The sequence below is a fragment of the Impatiens glandulifera genome, chromosome 3 (genome assembly GCF_907164915.1).
Source record: "Impatiens glandulifera chromosome 3, dImpGla2.1, whole genome shotgun sequence".
NCBI lineage: Eukaryota > Viridiplantae > Streptophyta > Magnoliopsida > Ericales > Balsaminaceae > Impatiens > Impatiens glandulifera.
In genome coordinates this window covers 20,917,888-20,936,923 of record NC_061864.1, presented here as the reverse complement: position 1 = coordinate 20,936,923, position 19,036 = coordinate 20,917,888, and the positions used below count along the sequence as shown (strand labels likewise).

Here is a 19,036-nt window from a genome sequence, read left to right as displayed (position 1 = left end):
TTGAGTTTGGGGTTTTTTCATTTTTGTCATATATATTACTGAACTTTTAGAAGACTTTATCAGAGTTCATTAGAATTTCTTTTTCGAGTTTTCTCGGTTGTTTGTGTCAAAAAAATTAAATTCCGCCTTTTCAATCGAAATAGATGTTTTAAAAAGAAAAAGGGGAGAATAAAGAATTAATTTTTTAATTCAACAATAGAAACTCATAATGTAACCATGAGATCTTGAGTCAAATTTTCATACCAAAAAAAATAATAAAGATTAAAAAATTAATAGACAAATTCCCTTTATTATAAAAACAAAAGTATTGAATAACCCTTTAATTTGTAGTTTAAATAATTAAGCTCATATAACTTTTTAGCAACAATAAAAAAAAAGACATCAATTTTCTTAAAGAAATCCTTTAGATATGATTGATCATAATCTTATCTCGTTATAGATCCTAATAGAAAGAAAGTTACGTGTATAACATGATCATGTGGCCAAGATAACATATATATTAAAATAAATAATTTATTAATTAATTATTTGTGTGTGTCGTTTCCTAATAATAATAATAAAAAAGATGTAATGGATGGTTACTAGAACCCCACAAAACTAATAATAATCAATTATTGAAAACAAACAAGACTTGACATCAACCGACCATCTGATATGAGTCAGATTCAATAGCACCCAACAGCTTCAAGATAAGCTAACTGGGCTCCACTTCTAAATAATAATAATTTTTAATTTTTAATGTTTTTCTAAATAATAATAAACGCCAAGTGGAAACCTACTTTCATTTCTCGGTTAGAGTTTGTTTGGCTCTCTAACAGTTGGGCCTCGTTCAAATAAGAGATTTTTAAAAAAAACTTGAGTTATTTGAAAAAGAATGGAAGTGTGGGTAAAAATATTTAAATTTTATTAATATATATAATAATATATAGTATTTTAATTAATAAATTGAATAATTTGAAAATAAATAAGAATTAAAAAATTATTTTTTAAATTTGGATGATTGAAATAATTCCAACTAGTAAATTATAATAACTTTAAAATTGTGATTTAATGAGAGATTCTGACTTGTCATTAAATAAACTAGCATTTAGCCCGTGCATTTGCACGAGTAATAATATAAAAAACCGTGAAAAAAATTACGGATAACATTTTTAATTTTATTTTTAACCGTTTTAAGTTTGTGGGCGGGTCAACCCACAATCCGATCCAAGTATCCATTTACTCAACATCATTATATATTAGTTAGTTAAAAAGTTGAACTTATATTAATATTAAAACGTCCTGCGTTTATCAAATTTGGTGTTGAATTTAAAATATAAAGTCTCTATAGCCTAGTTGGTTAAAGAGTTGTATTTGTTTTGTTAGGTTGCAAGTTCGAAACATACCTTTAGCATTTTTAATTTTATTTTTAACCGTTTTAAATTTAAAAACGGGTCAACCCACAATCTGACCCAAGTATCCAAATTAACCACAATTCTCGACCCGACAATCCGGACACTTTAAAAATTAAGTATTATATATATATATATATATATTCTAATTGAAAAAGATTGATTTATATTAACAAACATAATTTGAAATAAAAAAAAAAATGATAAATGTCAACTGTAAATGATATGACATAACAAACAAATAATAATGAAGGCGATTCCAAACACATCAACTGAATTGAACCGTGGCGTCTCAAAACTGAAATCTATCATTATATATAGTATTTATTTAATACAAAATATTAAATAACCTTAAAAACAAATGAATAACTTTAACCAACCTCTCAATAATTCTCCTTATCTATATATATATAATGATGCTTAATTTTTAAAGTGTCCGGATTGGCGGGTCGAGAGCTGTGGTTAATTTGGATACTTGAGTCGGATTGTGGGTTGACCCGTTTTTAAATTTAAAACGGTTAAAAATAAAATTAAAAATGCTAGAGGTATGTTTCGAACTTGCAACCTAACAAAACAAGTACAACTCTTTAACCAACTAGGCTACAGAGACTTTATATTTTAAATTCAACACCAAATTTGATAAACGCGGGACGTTTTAATAATAATATAAGTTCAACTTTTTAACTAACTAATCTATATAGGTGTTGAGTAAATTGATACTTGGGTCGGATTGTGGGTTGACCCACCCATAAACTTAAAACAGTTAAAAATAAAATAAAAAAATATTATCCGTAATTTTTTTCCATGATTTTTATATTAATACTCGTGCAAATGCACGGAAAAAATGCTAGTTACAAATTAATAACTTTAACCAATGATAGAATAAAAATTAATTAAATACTCTTATCACATTTATATTTATCAATTCATTTATAATCAACTAAAATAACTCAACATTTTATAATTCATATCAAAACGAATAATAAAACCTTTATAAAATAGTAACTATATATCTTCTTACCAATTCAAACTGTATTACTCATTCTTCAAATAATTACTTAAAACATTACTTTTAATTTTTATATATAAAAAAGGTCATTTTATTGATGAAGCTTTTGCAATTATAATAAACTAGACACTTTATTTTATTGGCACGCCCACTCTTAGTTTTGAACTGTCTGTTAAATTTATCTGAATTCTAAACAGATCACCAAATAATTGAAATGAAAATTCAATTTTATTTTTACTCAGTCATAACCCAATGAATATTTTTAACATTTTACCGAGGAAATCAAATATACCACATTCAAAGGACATTTTAATTATTATATGGAATTTACAATTTCATCCAACTAGCTATCTCTTCTGATAATAATAATAATAATAATAATAATAATAATAATAATAATAATAATAATGTCATTCAACTTTATTAAATATGTTTTTATGACCTAACTTATGAGTGTAGTTTAAGTTACAAAAATAGTGTCCAAAGTGTGAATTTCTGCTGTCCGAGTCTACCTTAATTAATTCGTATAAATTCGTTTGGATAAGTTTTATGAATAAATTTTTTAAGTAACTATAAGAGAATGATGTGACAACATTTAATACGACTTGAAATCTAATAGAAAAGAGAATTTCATTTTCCAAGTCCATCACGTAATAACACACCATTTCTGACCCATTCATGTTACCAAATTTTAGTTCTCTATCCTTACTCAAATTTATTTTGCCTTACATGTCAAATTATATTATATTAAGAATATAACTTTGCAGTTAATTTTAGATTGAGTTTTCATCTATCTGGAAAAGAGAAAAAAGATGTGTGCACAAAAGGTTTGTTATATGATATTCTTTTTATAAAATTGATCACTTTTATCTGTTGGAGTCTACCTTTAACTGATCATTTGAATAGATATCAATCCTAGCAAACCATTTATATCAAATATGTTTTGGTTATCCGATAAATTCAGATCTGAATGTCATAATCCTTCACCAAGAATCAAATATAAAAAACCAAACAAATTCCCTACCAAAGGTGACTATGATTCTATTAAGTGGGGGTATATATATATATATTAAGACAAATTATAACATTATATAAAGGGGGGATTGATTGTACACTTGCATAGTATTTAGAAATAAAAAATATATATAAGTTGATAATTGTGTGACACCTTTTTCAAAGTTGAATGATTTATATTCTTGTTCTTGTCCTTTTATTATTATTTCCCCCCCAAACTATAGTAGTAGCTTTTACTACCCACCAGATTGCAAAACCTTAAATAAACATCCAACCGAATATCATAAACCCATTATGATTCCTTCTCCTCCTCCTAGATGATCATCCCTTGACAAACTAACTAGCTAGCTCTAGTACAACCCATTATCATCATCATCATCATCTTCTTCATATATTATTAATGGCTACAGCAATAACAGTACTACTACAACCCTTCTTCTCCACTCCACCATGTTTTTCTGTCAAAAACCTTGTTAATAATAATTACACTACTCAAATGTCCATGTATCATCATCATCATCATCATCATTCAACTAAGAACAAGAACAAGAACAAGAACAATAACAACAATAACAAGAACAAGAAGGCATTCTCTATTGAGATCAGATCTTCCTCTATATGCAGCAGAACCAGGAAGAATAAGGTCACTCATTTCATTATATATTATTATCAACTTTCTACTCTTTACTTTCAATTGGGCATTCTTTTTCTTCTTCTTCCTAACAGATTTTCGAGGATCAACCCAAAGGTATTATCTGTTTCAGAGATGAATTAACAGGAGAAATCACTTGTGAAGGCTACGACGAGGGTCCTCGTTCCCCAAATAATTATCATCAAAGGTATTTTTATATAATAACTACTAGTAACTAGTGCAAGAAATAAAATTGGCTTCATTAGATAATGGTTGTATATGTTTCAGAGATGCAGCAGAGATCATTGATCTTCTCCTTATTCACAAGACCTGGAACCAACTTGTTATTAATGGAATGGGAGGAGACCAAACTCAAACTGCCTTTCCTAATCATCATGCTTTCACTTATTGGGATAATTAATATCTATTATTATATGATGGATCTCATTCCTACTAGTTACCTACCTACCTACCTACACTTGTGTATGTACTCAAAAATAATATATATGCCTTCCTGGGCAGCATCTTATAAACTAACTACTTGATAATTAACAACATGAATCAACTATAAAAAAAAAAAAAACATACCAGACATGAGTACGCCGTGTCGTGCTAATCAGGAGAAGTCCCGTCTTGTTGTTGTTGTTGAAGGACATTGTTGTTATCTTCAGAGAGGAATGTGTCTTTTTTCGCGCAGTTTTCTTCAGAGAAGTCTGTCTGGGAATTACTTGTAATAATAGAAGGTGGAGACCATTGATCAGGTACCATGGGAAAATAAGTAGTCATGGCTTTTCTAAACCTCTTCTTGTATTGCTTAGGCGATATAACAGTAGGAGAAGCGTTCTTCGGTCCGCCCAGAATCCCAGAAGCCTTCACCCATGTTTCTAGATGTTTATCCCAAGTATACTGTCTCATGAAATCTATTATACCCACTACTAGTTCGTGTTTCTCTTCGTCAACTCCAACCAGCAATGAATAATCCATTACATCCACAGACTGTATGCAGAATAAATTATCAAGAATGAATTAACTACTACATTTTATAAAGAGAAAAAAGAAATTGTAGTACCGCGAGAAAAGATGTGTCATTCCATACAGCCCTTTCTAAGGAACGTTTTGCCTTGTTTCCCATGAAGATTGGATCGGTTGGCATTGCCTCTATCAAGTTTTGGTCAAGTAAGATCTTGTTTTTACTAGTGTCTGAATTGTAACGCGATCGAGATGATCCTTTTAGATCATAGAGACGGGTTAATTCTCTTCCGAATAGAAGATTCTCCATCACTAGAACGTCCATCTTTGTTTCCTTCCCTCCTTTTCCATGCTTTGTTACCACCTTTTTCATATACGATCAAACAAACCAAATTAGTTCTTGATAAATAAAAATAAAAAACTCAAAGTTTTGTTACCTGATAAATTCCAAGAATCTTGGCTAAACACGTGGGACCTCGAGTAACAATCGATTCACTTATATACTTGAAATACTCATGAGCAAATTTTATGAAAGATTCAAGTTCAGTCTTGGTAACCTGTTTAATAATGAAACGATCATCCAAAGTCTTGGCGAAAAACACATTACTCTTCCCACCTTGAGCTCCCCATTTCTTGCAACGGCTAAGAGACCTAATATAATCCATCTCCGACGGACAACACAATCTCCTCAACGCCTCAAAACACTTTGCATAATAGCAAGTCACCGTATACAAAACCTTCCCAAGTGGACCGTCGTCTCCAAAAGAAACCCTTGCATGCAAATCTTTCCCAAACGGTAAGTTCCCACTCTCTTCAGTACCAATTTCCAAGTTTCCAATATCAAACGAATACGCCCTTTGAAAATATACATGATCTGAAGAAGATTGCAACGACTGTTCCGAGTTATTGCTGTCTCTCTGTTTTTCGTTTTCGTTCGAGAGTTGATTAATGTAATCCGGGGAGACCAGAGCGTACGATATGATACTCGTCGGTTCGGCATCGTAAACGGGAAGAACAGTATCGTTAACTCCAGCTGGAAGAAGCAGACGAGCACCCCCTTGAAGCTCTAACTCACGAAACGACGAAATGTAAACTGGGTTGTACTCGACCAGAGTGTCGAGTTTACGAACGTTTCCCAAGAAATTCTTGTTTAGCGAACGGTAAAAACTTATAAACGACATTCCTAACCAGCTTATAGAATCTTCCAGTCTTTCAGATCCTTTTGTCGGGGTCGGAGTAGTATTAGTATTAGTAGTAGTATTGGATGATGATGATATTATAATAGGCACAATATCATCCTTCTGTGTTGTGTGGACTTCCAAATTATCTTTCTCAACCGGCGGCAGCTTCTCGCAAGAATAGATACTAGCAATTGTCTTCGGGGAAGCACAAACATTAGCTTTTGGATGGTTTTCACCTGTCCAAGCAGCTTCAAGGGTGTCTGACAAATTAACCGTTGCTGTCCCATCTGATAGGGTTCTTGGGATGGATAATCTGGGTTCTGAACCGTCAAATTCAACAAAGAGGTCGTCTTTACCATATTTCATAGGAACTCTTACATCATTACCGTTGTTATTATTCTCACTGGTCTTCACATCCACAGGCACAGTATAGTCGCATACTTTAAGGGTGGGTTTCAATTCAGATTCGTTAACATTTGCAGGTTTCTCCAGGTTCTGGTTATCAAATATACACTGTCCACCTGGAAGATTGTTGCTATCTATGTTAGCTGCATAAATCAGGCGGTGATCCCACATGTAACACTGAAAGAGTAATTGTCTTCTTAATCTATTAATCTCTAGAATATCAACGACCGGTTCCTTATTCAAAAGTTTCTGGAAGGATTCCTGAACATACATGCAAGAAAAGCCCATCAAATCAGCATTTCGTTAGACCTGAGGAAATGAGTCAAGTACATTGCTTGTTGAAGTCATCAAAACCAAATATCAAACAAAAATAAACTCACAAGAATTTGAACCAACAACTGTCTACATTCAAATGACATTGGGGCTTGTTTCGATGAATAATCACCATTCAAATTATTAAATACAAATCATTTTTTCTTTTTTTAAAAACAGAGTTTATTTTATGAAGGCAAGCTAGCACAATCTCCACAGGACTCAGGACCCTATTTCAACTTAAAGTGTTCTTAATGGAATTCCACTTGGATTAGTCTAATGGGTTAAGTACAAATAGTATTATAGTCATTTAACCAAATAATCCAAAAAAATAATCAATCAAGCTCTAAGTATACTTAGAAACATAAAATAAGTTTTTAAGTCAAAATGGAACAAGCAACATTAAGAGTTATGAGCATTTACTTAATAAAAGGTTCATCCTTTTCTTAAAAAAGAAAGAAAGAACTATGAGCAGTTAGGGTTTATATGTATCATGTATGTGGTTGTATCATCTTTTGCGATAACAATTTGTATTTTCTTTTCAACTTATTTAAAAAAAAAAACAAGAAAAATTGCGACCAGTTAAGAATGCCCTTAATATTCTTGTAATTTAGCATCAACTAACTTCATTCAGATTTTATAACCAACAGGATGCAGAAAAGGAAAGAAAAGAATGCTAGTTAACTTATGTAGGATTCCCTCACCTCAAATTCTACCTTTTCTTTTTGTACCATTATTTCAAGCTCAGATAGTTGACCTTCTGAGCCAGATCTTCTTTCTCCCATCTTTTTGAGAGCATCGAATACTTCCCCAAATAACAGCTCTGCTCGGCCAAAGACCTATTTTAGTTGCAGGATATGAGTGTACTGGATTGACATAGTAGTCTGAACTTGCAAAGCAAGGAACAAAGAACTTCAATTGTCATACCTCATTCATTTCCTTTTGAATCCACTCTTGCTCTTCATAACTGAAGTCAAGTTTAGAGGGTGGAAGATAGACTGAATGAACATCAATAGTGGCATAACGAAAGCAGGCTACCATCTTACCAAATCTGCAACAAAATATCAAACTTCAAGATATATACAGAGGGTAGGAGATATGAATGCATATGTGTATGGTTATTACACTAAATACAACCTATTGGCATGCCTGTCACACAATAAGATTATAAAATTACAGCCATATTTGTATTTACTACCCATATAAATTCAAAGAGTTTTTATATAATATAGCAGTGCATTTAAGGGACCTAGAGAGTTTACAAAAATATATAACTACAGGGATAATCCCACTGAAATTTTATGCATGTCAACCCTCATGTAAACTTATGTATAACCTTAGCATGTATAAGTGTAACCCAAATCATAACATGTAAAATCTTAATCCTGTATGAGATAAACAACTGCAGATAATGGAAGTTGATTATAGAGATATCTGCAGTTGACTCTTTCATATTTCTACCTCAACTGCAGATATTTAAGGAATGAAGCCGTCATCCCTAATCATCCTCGATTTATTTTCTGATTGAAAGATGTTTTGGGTACATAATCAATTTGCCCAGAGTATCTTCAATCAGAAAATAAATTGATCATAAATGACGAGTATATAAGTTTTAAAGAAACAAGCTACAGAGATTCAAACTGAATTGAAATATATCTTATGGATTCAGATGAGATCACACAAGAAAACAATACTTAGACATAGATTCAGATATTTACTGGTGGGTTCTCATCTTAATAAAAAAAAAAGCATCTTCTACACTTAACTATTGATTATGTCCATAATGCATGCTTATGAGATGACTAGATGACAAACAATAATTGGGTTTAAGTTACTGAATGAGAAAGGATACCCGTAGAAGCGAAGACAGTCTCTATGCAGTGAGTGTCCACAACTAGCCACTCTGCTTGCTGCTGCATGATTTGAAAAACTAAGCTCCAAAAACTTCCCAAAAGACAAACCCCAAGCAGCATCTGACATAACAATTCTCCTTGTTGCAGGTGGGATACTATTAATACGTGGGCATCTCATGCAACGATGCCACATCCAGATTTTCCCATCTCTTTCACCTGGTAAGAGAAATTCAGGCAACCTCTTGACAGAGATTGTAAGGGTACCTTGTCGATGGGTATAACAATGAACATGGGCTTCCGATGGCATCTCACATGACGCGCACTGAAAGCCCTGCCAAATACTTGACAATTTTAAAAACAACCTAAAATCATATATTTAGCTAAAGTAAAGTGGTTAGAAATTACTTGATCAAACAATTGATCCCGTAGAAATCGACCCAAAGGCTTGTCAGAATCTCCATAGTACTTGATTCGAAAGAGATGCGATCTTTCACATACACTGCCTTTCCAAACACATCGAGATGATAAGGAAACCAAAATGCTCTGATGGTCGGAAGGTGATGGAGGAAATGCTTCATTTGAGGAGTTTGGTTTGTTTGTATCCGGTTGTACACACGTCACATCTATGCTAAGATGATTTTCATTATCAGAAACTTCTACTGTTGCACCTGGAGGGATATATTCATTAGGAATAATGCCAGCAGAAAATGTATCTTCTGAATGCTCATTTGAATCTGATGTAGTTTTCTCATGAGATGGAGGACAATATAAGGATTCAAAGTGGGGGGAGTCTGTGTCTTCTTGTCCTGACAAGTCACCAGCAGGAAAAGTTGTTGCAAAATTGAAGGAGCTTGAAATGAATTGCATGTTCTCAAGGGAGGAAGCCTCTGGTGAATCAGACAAAATTGCTGAATCCAATGTGTCCAGAAAATCAGGGGGTATGGAAGAAACTAATTTTAAAGCGGGGACACTGTTACACCTTTGTGGTATTGTACAAGGTTCAGATGCTTGAGCATTTTCTTCACAAGCATCGAAAAAACCAGGGACTGTTGAGATGGACCTCTCAATGCCTAGTGGTTTATTGGGTAGTGCCACTGTTATTGGTGAGTTAAGAGTGAGCTCAGGCAGAGTTGCCCCTTCATCAGCAAGAAAAGATGTTTCTACAGATAAGTGATAGGCTGCAAACACTCCATACTGAACCACATGCTTCAGTTTCTTTAATTCATCTAAATTGGAACCTTTAAGTAATATCTGCAAAAAAATAAGAGCTTGAAATTTAAATAGTTGCAGTATAGGACAAACTCAATGATGAAAGTGGAAAGGCTCATGTTCTTCTCCACTGCAAACCCCTTTCAACAATTTTTAAAAAAAAATATCTTCAAATAAATGTAGTGTTTCAAATGGTGGTTCCTGATGTAAGAGAATGTTTGCTTAATTTGGAAGGACATTAGTACTCAGTATAGTGAATTGTTAACATATTAGTACTGTTTATGCATTAGTTTCCAATACTTAACTGTATATGCCAATGGTTTTGAGCAACCCTCGAAATACATCAATGTCTTCAACTTTTTTCTACTTGGCCTGCTAGTGCCATGCTCTTCTAGAAGTCTCTCTACATGGAAGATATCGCAGTATCCCAACTTTTGAGATGAAATGTGATCAACAGTTGGGATAATCTGACAATCTGTGCACCTGGCAATACGCTCCAAAATGGGCCGTTTGATGTTGAGCACAAGTGATATACCTTTGGCCAAAAGATAATCTTGTGCATATCTAGAAACTGATTTCTCTACCAAAAGGATATCAGGTTGGTGAGCTTCTATCTTCGCAACAGCCATCTTCAGATGGTCCATTTCCTAGATCAGCATTCAATATGGATAAGAATGTTAAGGATATTACTTGAAATTATCCCTACAATAAAATCCCCTCATATAAGTAAATAAGAAGAATAGAAGGAATATTAACAACCTGCTGCAGCAAAGTGTCAAAACTTGACAAAACATTTGTAACCCTCTGATACTCCAGAGCCCCTCCAAGGATCAGCAAGCGAGGTTTTTCTATTCTTGACCTCATTCGCCGATTAGCCACATTTTTCTTACAAACAACTCCCTTAACAACCATACTAAGAGCAGTGGAGTGAAAACAAACAAAAAAACATTATAAGGACAAAATCCAGAATGGGTAAACAAGGCTATAAAACTGCAAAAAGTAATATGCATAGTACACTGGAACATCCTAAAAAAAGTACATGCAAAATATAAATTTAACTGATAAATGGTTATATATCTTTAGTTTGACTTCAAGATAAGAGATTAATAATTGATGTTGGTCTCTGTTAGGGTATCAAAGGTACCCATGGTGTGTCGTTCTTTCTCCTTTCCCATTATTCACTCACATAAATATTGCTGAAATAAAAGTAATAACAAAATAAAAACTATGCTTGCATATTAATAAAATCTGGACCAAATCTTAAAACTATTTTACTAGTAAATTATTAATATGAAGATATGTCATCTCTAAACTAAACACATAAATAAAGTAAATTAGTTTTTCATCTTACAACAATAAGATGATCTTTCAAATTTTAGTGTTAATAAACACAATTATGTTTTGTAACTATGAGATATAATTAGCCAATTCAGTGTCTTGTATAAATACTATATAAAATCTATAACTACATGTCAGCATGATACAGGTACAGTTTAAAGATGTGGAAATAATTGGACTGATTATGCAAATTATATTCATATTTACCTCTCTGATGGAAGCCCGGAAGCTATGCACTTAACTTTTACATAACCACCTGGGTCCATTCCCCCACCTTTGCTAATATCTGGCTTTAGTATTGTAGCAGCCCCCCATGATAAAGAAGTGATTATCTCTAACCAACCATCGTTATCGCCATCTTCTCCTAATGGTAGGTTCTCAACCTGCAATAACTGCGCTACCAAAGCCCTGAAATGCCCATCAACCACATTTTTTACTGTCATTTTCGGTTCTTCATTTGAGCTGTCCTTATCTCTATGCTCCCCACCACTCCCACTCCCACCACTCCCGCAACTACTCATAGTACGTAAATATCCCCATTCTCCAACAGCAGGACCATCATCATCATCATCAAACAAAACAGTTTCCCTATCATCGTCTTCATCCTCAGGTTCAGGAGGGAGCCAGAGAAGTCCATTATTATCAAAATCAACAGGTTCTAAATCCACATCTTCTGCAGCATACAGAGAAGAAGTTAATTCACATTCATCACCAATGTCATGTTCAACTTCCTTTTTCACAGGTTGTTGCACTCCATCAGAACCTCCTGAATCAGAACTATGGTGACATGAAGAACTGCTCACACTGTTAGCATCAATTGCTTCTGTATCAACAGGCAACTTTGGAGATCTATAATCATGATCGATCTCATCAAAATCAACTTGTTCATAATAGTCATTAACCTGACAAAAATGCCCTCCTTTTGACTCTAAAGGATGAACTCCAAATGCATCATCATTCTCCCCCCTGGTATCAAATAAGATGCAAGATAATGTAGTTCTTATACAGTAAACTAATTTCTTTTAACTGCTGTACTTATCAAAATACTCATAGGTGTAATATCAAACATGAAGTATTCTTGTTCCATTAATATTGTGAAAACCTAAACCATGAATTACCATTACCAATGATACAAGTCTCAGTTAAAATCAGTGAAAACACGTTGAGTAGGGAAAGGATTTAAGGTTTAACCATGAGTGATCTACATAAAACACATCTTGAAATTCCAGCTGAAAGATAACTGTGAACTAGCACTAGTTAATGGTAAAAATTAAGATTTTGCAGGAAAAAAAAAATATAATGGTCTAGTAAGCACCAAAGGAATTTGCAAATTCCAGGGCATTTATTATGAAAAGGGTACTAAGATTAGAAAATCACCATTTAAGATTCGAACACAATAAACAGCCAACCAAAGGATACAGGAATAGGAAAATATACCTGTTCATATAGAATCTTAATTGAGTGGGAGATGGATTCATTATGTCAGCGGCATATTCTGTGTCATTCTGGGATACTGCCATTTCTTGTTCATCTACTCCAATCTCCAATGGCACTGATTGGTGTGGGCTGAGAACAGAACGATGAATTTGTTGATTAGATACCATTGATTGAGGGAATGATGAAAAGGTAATGCAGCTTTCAGTAGTTCCATTCGATCTGTTGCTTACAGAACTTGATGCTGATGGTGACGACCCAAGGTGATCAATCATTGAATCCTGAATCCCAGTGTCAATTGTTACTAAACCCTCCACCCATTGTTTGAAACAGAAGTTACAAACCTTAATCTTTTCCCACTCTTCTCTCACAAACCTTAGCTCAGTAGACAGGGTAGGGATGTAGTTCCGCGTACAATTAGCACAAAATACTCGCCCACATAGTCGACAATGATGCTTACGGTTAAACAGAGTGAATTGAGAGTCACAATCATAGCATACCCTACAGCTATCATCAGGCATCCAGAAGTCCCTGGACACATTTACTGGTTCGGTTCGTTTAGGAATCCAAGATCTAAACAAACCTAGCAGATCAGGTGCAGACTTATCTTTCACATCCATCTTATTATATAAATCTTCAGCCCTAAGTCATTCTGGAATATTCATTGAGATAATATATAAGACCTGTTCTCTAGTAGTACAATGAGAAGCTAAAGAATTATCATATACATCTCGCCGTAAGAGAGGAACATATTCCTGCATGCATGTGTACTAGATGATGAAGTTACAAAAGAATCCATCTGATATATCAACATCCACTGCCAAGGCGCTTTGATCTCCGCGTCATAGCTGCAATCCAAGAAATAATCATCTCGCTTACAAATTTCCCGAACTGATATAGAACAGAAACTCGGAGATCTGTAGCATACCAAAAGTAAGGAACAAGAAATTGCTTTCAGCAAACTGTCGTGTAACTCGTAACTGATAATCCAATTTTCGAACGTCCGCTATGAAGATAAAAAAAGGCAATGAAAACGAACTTCATATAACAGCGCAATTCTCTCCCTAAAATCCAACACAGAAACTTATCTATATCATGAACCTCAATATTGAATTCACATTCCGTGTACGAAACAAAATAGTTAGTGCGTAATCTTCACATCACATGAAAAAAATCTCAGAGCGAAGATCTCCTAAACACAACGAAAAAAACAAAATGCAATGATCAACAAAGGTCGGTGAAATCGACGAATTTCGGAATCAGAATTTGAAATGAAAACATGAACATGATGAAAATTGTATCAGTACACGTAAAGAGTCAGAAACCGATAACATCTCCGAAGATTATTGATGTAAAAGACCGAGAAGTGTGTCATTTTGCGGACTCAAATTCATCCGTTCATATTTTTCTCGGTTCGAACTGATCTGACATCGACAATGTAGGAAGTTACACATGCATAAACGCATATATGAACGTAATACCTGTATTTAATCCGCTTCCTCAGCGTCATCTATATTCACGATCAATGATCAGAAGACGATTGTTATACGACATTGTAGACTAGCTTCATCAACATTTGATTGCTCCCGTACTCAGATTCTTTGTTCTTGCGCGCTTGAAAGAGAAAGATAGAGAGAGAAAGAGGATTGATTTCATAACTAATGCTCTAACAATAGGCTCTATCTGCATATGAGTAACGTACTATAAGTTACTTTTTATTTATTTTATTATTTTTACATTTCAAATAATATTACCTTCTATAAAAGTTAAAATGTAAAAAAATAAATAAAGATAATTAGTTAAAATAACAAATTAGGCTCTGGGACTAATTGCAATGAGACCTCATTTTTTGAACTTCACAATTTAAGACTCCTTATTAGGTGTCAATTATAATTTGGGATCTCTTCTTTCAAACCTCACAATTTGAGGTTTCTTCTTTCAAACCTCACAAATTGAGGTTTCTTATTAGGGGATAATTACAATTTGGAACTCTCGCATTGTCAAAAATTGTACAAAATAGAGTTTTAACGAACATGAAAGTTCGTTAAAAATGTATTGCGTGATCCCAAATTATAAGATTCAAAAATTATAATTAACCACAATAATGATATTGGGGTGTGAAGTTAAAAAAGAGGTCTATAAATTGCAATTAATAAAGAGAATTAATTTGATAAAAAAATAATTTTAAAAAATTGATTTGTAAAAAAGTTAAGCCTAAATGTGGCATAAATGAAGTAAAAATATATATTTTGAGAAAATCCAAGGTTATAGCAAAATAATCTGCAGATAATTGAATTTGAAAACCGAAATAATAATGATAAGAATGAAAATCCAACATATTGATAATCAAAATCTTACAAAAAGAAAACCCATGTTTCATCATCAAATTCGCCGCTAAAAGCAAGAAAATCAAACTTGTCCAAAACAAAAAGAAACACAGAATAAACTGGTAGTAGTAATTCATCTTCTAAATCAAAAACAACCCTAATTCATCCTCCTGATGAGTTGATTGATGAAATCTTCACGATTTCCAGCATCACCACCTTCAACATAGTGGTTTCTCTTCTTCTTCATGCCGCCCAATGGTGCCTTTAGCTGGAATGGCCATAGGAAGTTGTTAGCCTGCTTGAAGCTAGGGCCGACAGTCAATATCTCATGAACAAGATCCTCCATGCAGATAATATCATGTTTCCCCAAACCCTGTTCAACAAAAGACATACATCTTATTAGTATCTATCTAATGAGATTGATTGATGAAAATAACGAACAAATCTCAAATTGACCTGTTCAATGACAGAGTTGTCAGAAAGAGCAATTCGCCTCTGGTTCAGCTTTCCAAAACCCCTTTTGTAAATGAGCTCCCTAACACTCTTCAGATTAGGGTATCTGAAAATAAAAATGAGAATCAATGAAATTAACAATCATAACATTTCAAGATTTGTTTAATAATCAACAAACAAACACTATACAAAGACATACCCATAAGTCACATATGGCTCAACCCTGTGGAGCATGTTCAAGGTAGCCTTGCTCACTTTGAGAAATACACCATTAAAGATCTGTCTAAGACGAAGAAGCTGCAAGATCTTCTTCGACTTTGGGTCAATTGCGTTGATACTGATAAAAACAAAGAAAACCCATGAAAATCATGATCAAAATCTAACAAAGTACACAAAAATGAATTGATTTGATTAATTTCGATACATACCCACGGATACGGATGATGAAAAGAAGCTTAGCTTCAGGGTTGACATAGAATCCACCCTTCAACCTAGCTTCACGTTTCAATTGAACCAACTCCTTTTGCTACACCAACAGAAACAATATACATTGATATAACACTATTCTAAATCAAATCATATATAATCAAAGATTAGATCTTTTACCTGGTCATCATACTCCTTTGCATAAGCCTTGGCCCTGTTGAAAATCAACTTTCGGTTCTCAGAATTCTTCTTCTTCTTAGCGAGAAACTCAGTGCTCTTCTGAAGAGCCCATTCATCAGCTCTCTTCTGTTTCTTTAAAACAGATTCAGGTACAGCCTGTACGCCCTTAGCTTGGACTTCAGCCATTTCACTACCAAAATAACACAGTAAATCTCAGAATCAGAAGGCATAAATATACATTCTCAGATTTATAAAACGAACACATTTCAAACCCTAATATAATGAAATCCGAAGCTAAATACGCTACAAAACCTAACGATAACGCTATCGTTACATGAATGAAGGATATGTCTACAGATTTAGAATACAAATCTACAAATAACAAGCGATTTGTAGCGAGAATACAAATAACAAGATGTATGATGAAGAAATTACATCATGCGATGTGGATTCAATGATCCGAGCGTATGAAATCGAATGATTTCTATGAAGAGAAACAGATGAAATGAAGATCAACTTACATAGTTCAGGCGGCGAGTAGCTCTTTAGGGCGGCAGTGACGAGTTTCTCTTAGAAATGCTTCATATGGGATTATTTATAGGAGGGTTTTGCATACAGAATCAACCCCTGAAATTATTGGGCTTTATTGGCCCGTTATTAATATATTTACTTTTAATGGGCTTTACTTTGTTTATATTTTGGGCTAACCTAAAGCGTAATAAAAATTAATATATTTATAAATAAAATAATACTCATATAAATATTAAATATAAAATACACTTAAAAAATTAATTTTTTTCTTTATAATTTTAGAAAAAATGAAAAACTAGACATCTACTAAATCTTAATAATCATAGTGACAGGTTAAACTAAAAATAATAAAATAAAGACTTTGAATCATTTTCAATTACAAATCTTAAACCAAGTAAGAACAAATCATTTTAAAAGTTTAGTTTTATAATATTTTGGTTTAGACATAATACCTAACAAAAAAAAAATTATAAGAACATGTTATATTGATTTAGAATTGAAAATCATATATTTGCTTGAGATACAATTAAATTTATTACTCATAGAGATTGCAATTATAGTGACTTTTTTTAAATAGTAAAATTTTATTTATATTCAATTTAATTGTAAGAGGATTTAAATTCCAAGTAAATAAAGGTAAACTAAAGATAGAGCTTGTTTGATTTTGAGTTATTTGAGATATTATTTATAAAAAAAATGTTTGATAAAAGAGTAGTATATTTAGGTTTGTAATTTGTTGAATTGTCATAATTTGTATTTTATTTAAAAATTCAAATACTTTTATAAAAAAAAGATATTTGAATTGATGAATTGAAATGTTGAAATATAATTAAAAATAGATAACCTACTACTAAGGCAGTTCAAATAAATAGAGTGTTTCTTAACAGACCCTTACATTAATTCATAAGTGTTTTTACATATTAAATATTCAAACACTTAATCTAGAAAATTAAGTCCATCTAGTTTAATCATAAAATTAAATTTTCTTACATTGATTTGAATATATTTTCAGACCACAACTCATATTAGTTGACAAGAAATATTTAAAACATATTAAGTTGAAATTGAGGTTAGGATGTTCGTAGGGCTGTAAATGAGTTAAGTCGAGCTTAAGTCAACTTGAGTTCGGGGTCGACTCAATTAAGTATTTATTAGTTTGACTCGAACTCGAGCTCAAACGAGTTTATAAATTTGAGTTCGAACCGAGTTCGATTGTTTACTTATAGGCTCGACTCGAAAAACTTGAACTAAAATTAAATTTTAAAATATTTGTGAAGAAAAAAATTTATTTTAAATTTTATGTTATACTATTAAAATAAATAAATATATTATTTATATCAGGCTCGAAAAAGCTCGAAAAGTCATCGAACAAGTATTATTAAACTCGAGTTCGACTCGAATATTAAACGAGTCGGCTCGAGTTCAACTCAAACTTGATCACAGTCAAACTCAAGTCGAGTTTTAACCGAGCGGTTCACGAACAATTTGACTCATTTACCGCTCTAGTTAGGTGTCATGTTAACTTTGTAAAATAGAATTTTCATATTAATTAAGCTTTCATAATTAATTCATTATTTTACAAAACAAAAATTTAAATAAAATATAAATCAGTTATGTTACCAGATGTTAGTATATTAAGTTTAGTTCTAGCAAAAATAACCCAAAAAACAGAAGCTTAAGTTTAATATATTAGTTTATTGGATTAATATTTTGTTGTTATGAGTAAATTCAACTATCTCCTTTGAATTTATATAAAACTTTGTTTGAAAACCCCTCAAACAATTTGATAGGCTGAAAAAGTTTAAAAAGATATAATCGTTTAACATTTATAATTTTGTAAAATAAAAAAATTATGAATTTATTAAAAAAATATATTAGTTATATATTAGTTGTATATATAATTAACTATAAAATATAAATATAACTTCATTATTTCTTAAATTAAAATTCACATTATCTATATAAAATTGAAATAATTTATAACTTATTTAAATTTTAAATTAATTAAACCATTTTACTTCTTTTAAATAGATAAAGGGGTGAACATATTTTGAGTTAACCCAAATCTCAAATCCAAAATATTAATTTGGGTAAATTAATTTGGCTTGGGTTGAATATGGATTAAATTGTCTAAATTACTCAAATTAAATAAATTTAATTGTTTTATATTTAATTAGTCTAGAGAATTCATTTTTTTCTTACTCACTGAATTGTTAGTTGACCTCCTCGTTATTTAGCAAATGAAAACAATCGGTGAAACCTACATTCAAGTGATGATAAAAAAATAATTTTTTAAAACTTATTAATAAATAATTTATTGTACACAGTGAATTATAATAAAAAAACAAATCACAATTGTTAAATCGCACAACT

At 32.3% G+C, this 19,036-nt stretch overlaps 3 protein-coding genes across 3 annotated transcripts; 1 reads left to right on the top strand and 2 right to left on the bottom strand.

The window, feature by feature from the left end:
* Window positions 1–3,583: 3,583 nt before the first annotated feature.
* On the top strand, window positions 3,584–4,992 carry LOC124930745. The gene is made up of 3 exons (XM_047471095.1): window positions 3,584–4,057; window positions 4,141–4,253; window positions 4,334–4,992. The coding sequence occupies exons 1-3, from the start codon at window positions 3,815–3,817 to the stop codon at window positions 4,464–4,466; spliced, it is 489 nt and encodes a 162-aa protein (XP_047327051.1). The 5' UTR covers window positions 3,584–3,814; the 3' UTR covers window positions 4,467–4,992.
* Window positions 4,655–14,367, bottom strand: LOC124930746 (1-phosphatidylinositol-3-phosphate 5-kinase FAB1B-like). Its single transcript, XM_047471096.1, has 12 exons — window positions 14,228–14,367; window positions 12,750–13,663; window positions 11,520–12,278; window positions 10,734–10,887; window positions 10,280–10,621; window positions 9,171–10,016; window positions 8,765–9,096; window positions 7,840–7,963; window positions 7,617–7,751; window positions 5,452–6,861; window positions 5,115–5,378; window positions 4,655–5,041 (listed from the first exon to the last, which is right to left on the bottom strand). The coding sequence occupies exons 2-12, from the start codon at window positions 13,364–13,366 to the stop codon at window positions 4,658–4,660; spliced, it is 5,367 nt and encodes a 1,788-aa protein (XP_047327052.1). The 5' UTR covers window positions 13,367–13,663; window positions 14,228–14,367; the 3' UTR covers window positions 4,655–4,657.
* Window positions 14,368–15,036: 669 nt separating this feature from the next.
* On the bottom strand, window positions 15,037–16,729 carry LOC124932149 (60S ribosomal protein L7-4-like). Its single transcript, XM_047472758.1, has 6 exons — window positions 16,654–16,729; window positions 16,133–16,322; window positions 15,955–16,052; window positions 15,726–15,863; window positions 15,530–15,632; window positions 15,037–15,446 (listed from the first exon to the last, which is right to left on the bottom strand). Exons 2-6 carry the CDS (start codon window positions 16,316–16,318, stop codon window positions 15,231–15,233), a joined length of 741 nt encoding a protein of 246 aa, XP_047328714.1. The 5' UTR covers window positions 16,319–16,322; window positions 16,654–16,729; the 3' UTR covers window positions 15,037–15,230.
* Window positions 16,730–19,036: the final 2,307 nt, after the last annotated feature.

What these genes read in the sequence shown, in the direction of transcription:
- LOC124930745 (XM_047471095.1), top strand. Translation starts at nt 3,815, where the DNA reads ATGGCTACAGCAATAACAGTACTACTACAACCCTTCTTCTCCACTCCA. An exon ending in GCAGAACCAGGAAGAATAAG is followed by an intron (nt 4,058 to 4,140) that starts GTCACTCATTTC and finishes TCTTCCTAACAG; the next exon opens with ATTTTCGAGGATCAACCCAA. An exon ending in CCAAATAATTATCATCAAAG is followed by an intron (nt 4,254 to 4,333) that starts GTATTTTTATAT and finishes TATATGTTTCAG; the next exon opens with AGATGCAGCAGAGATCATTG.
- LOC124930746 (XM_047471096.1), bottom strand. Translation starts at nt 13,366, where the DNA reads ATGGATGTGAAAGATAAGTCTGCACCTGATCTGCTAGGTTTGTTTAGA. An exon ending in AAGAAAAGGTAGAATTTGAG is followed by an intron (nt 6,862 to 7,616) that starts GTGAGGGAATCC and finishes ATGTATGTTCAG; the next exon opens with GAATCCTTCCAGAAACTTTT. An exon ending in AGATTCTTGGAATTTATCAG is followed by an intron (nt 5,379 to 5,451) that starts GTAACAAAACTT and finishes TATATGAAAAAG; the next exon opens with GTGGTAACAAAGCATGGAAA.
- LOC124932149 (XM_047472758.1), bottom strand. Translation starts at nt 16,318, where the DNA reads ATGGCTGAAGTCCAAGCTAAGGGCGTACAGGCTGTACCTGAATCTGTT. An exon ending in TTCATCATCCGTATCCGTGG is followed by an intron (nt 15,864 to 15,954) that starts GTATGTATCGAA and finishes TGTTTTTATCAG; the next exon opens with TATCAACGCAATTGACCCAA. An exon ending in GAGCCATATGTGACTTATGG is followed by an intron (nt 15,633 to 15,725) that starts GTATGTCTTTGT and finishes TTTTATTTTCAG; the next exon opens with ATACCCTAATCTGAAGAGTG.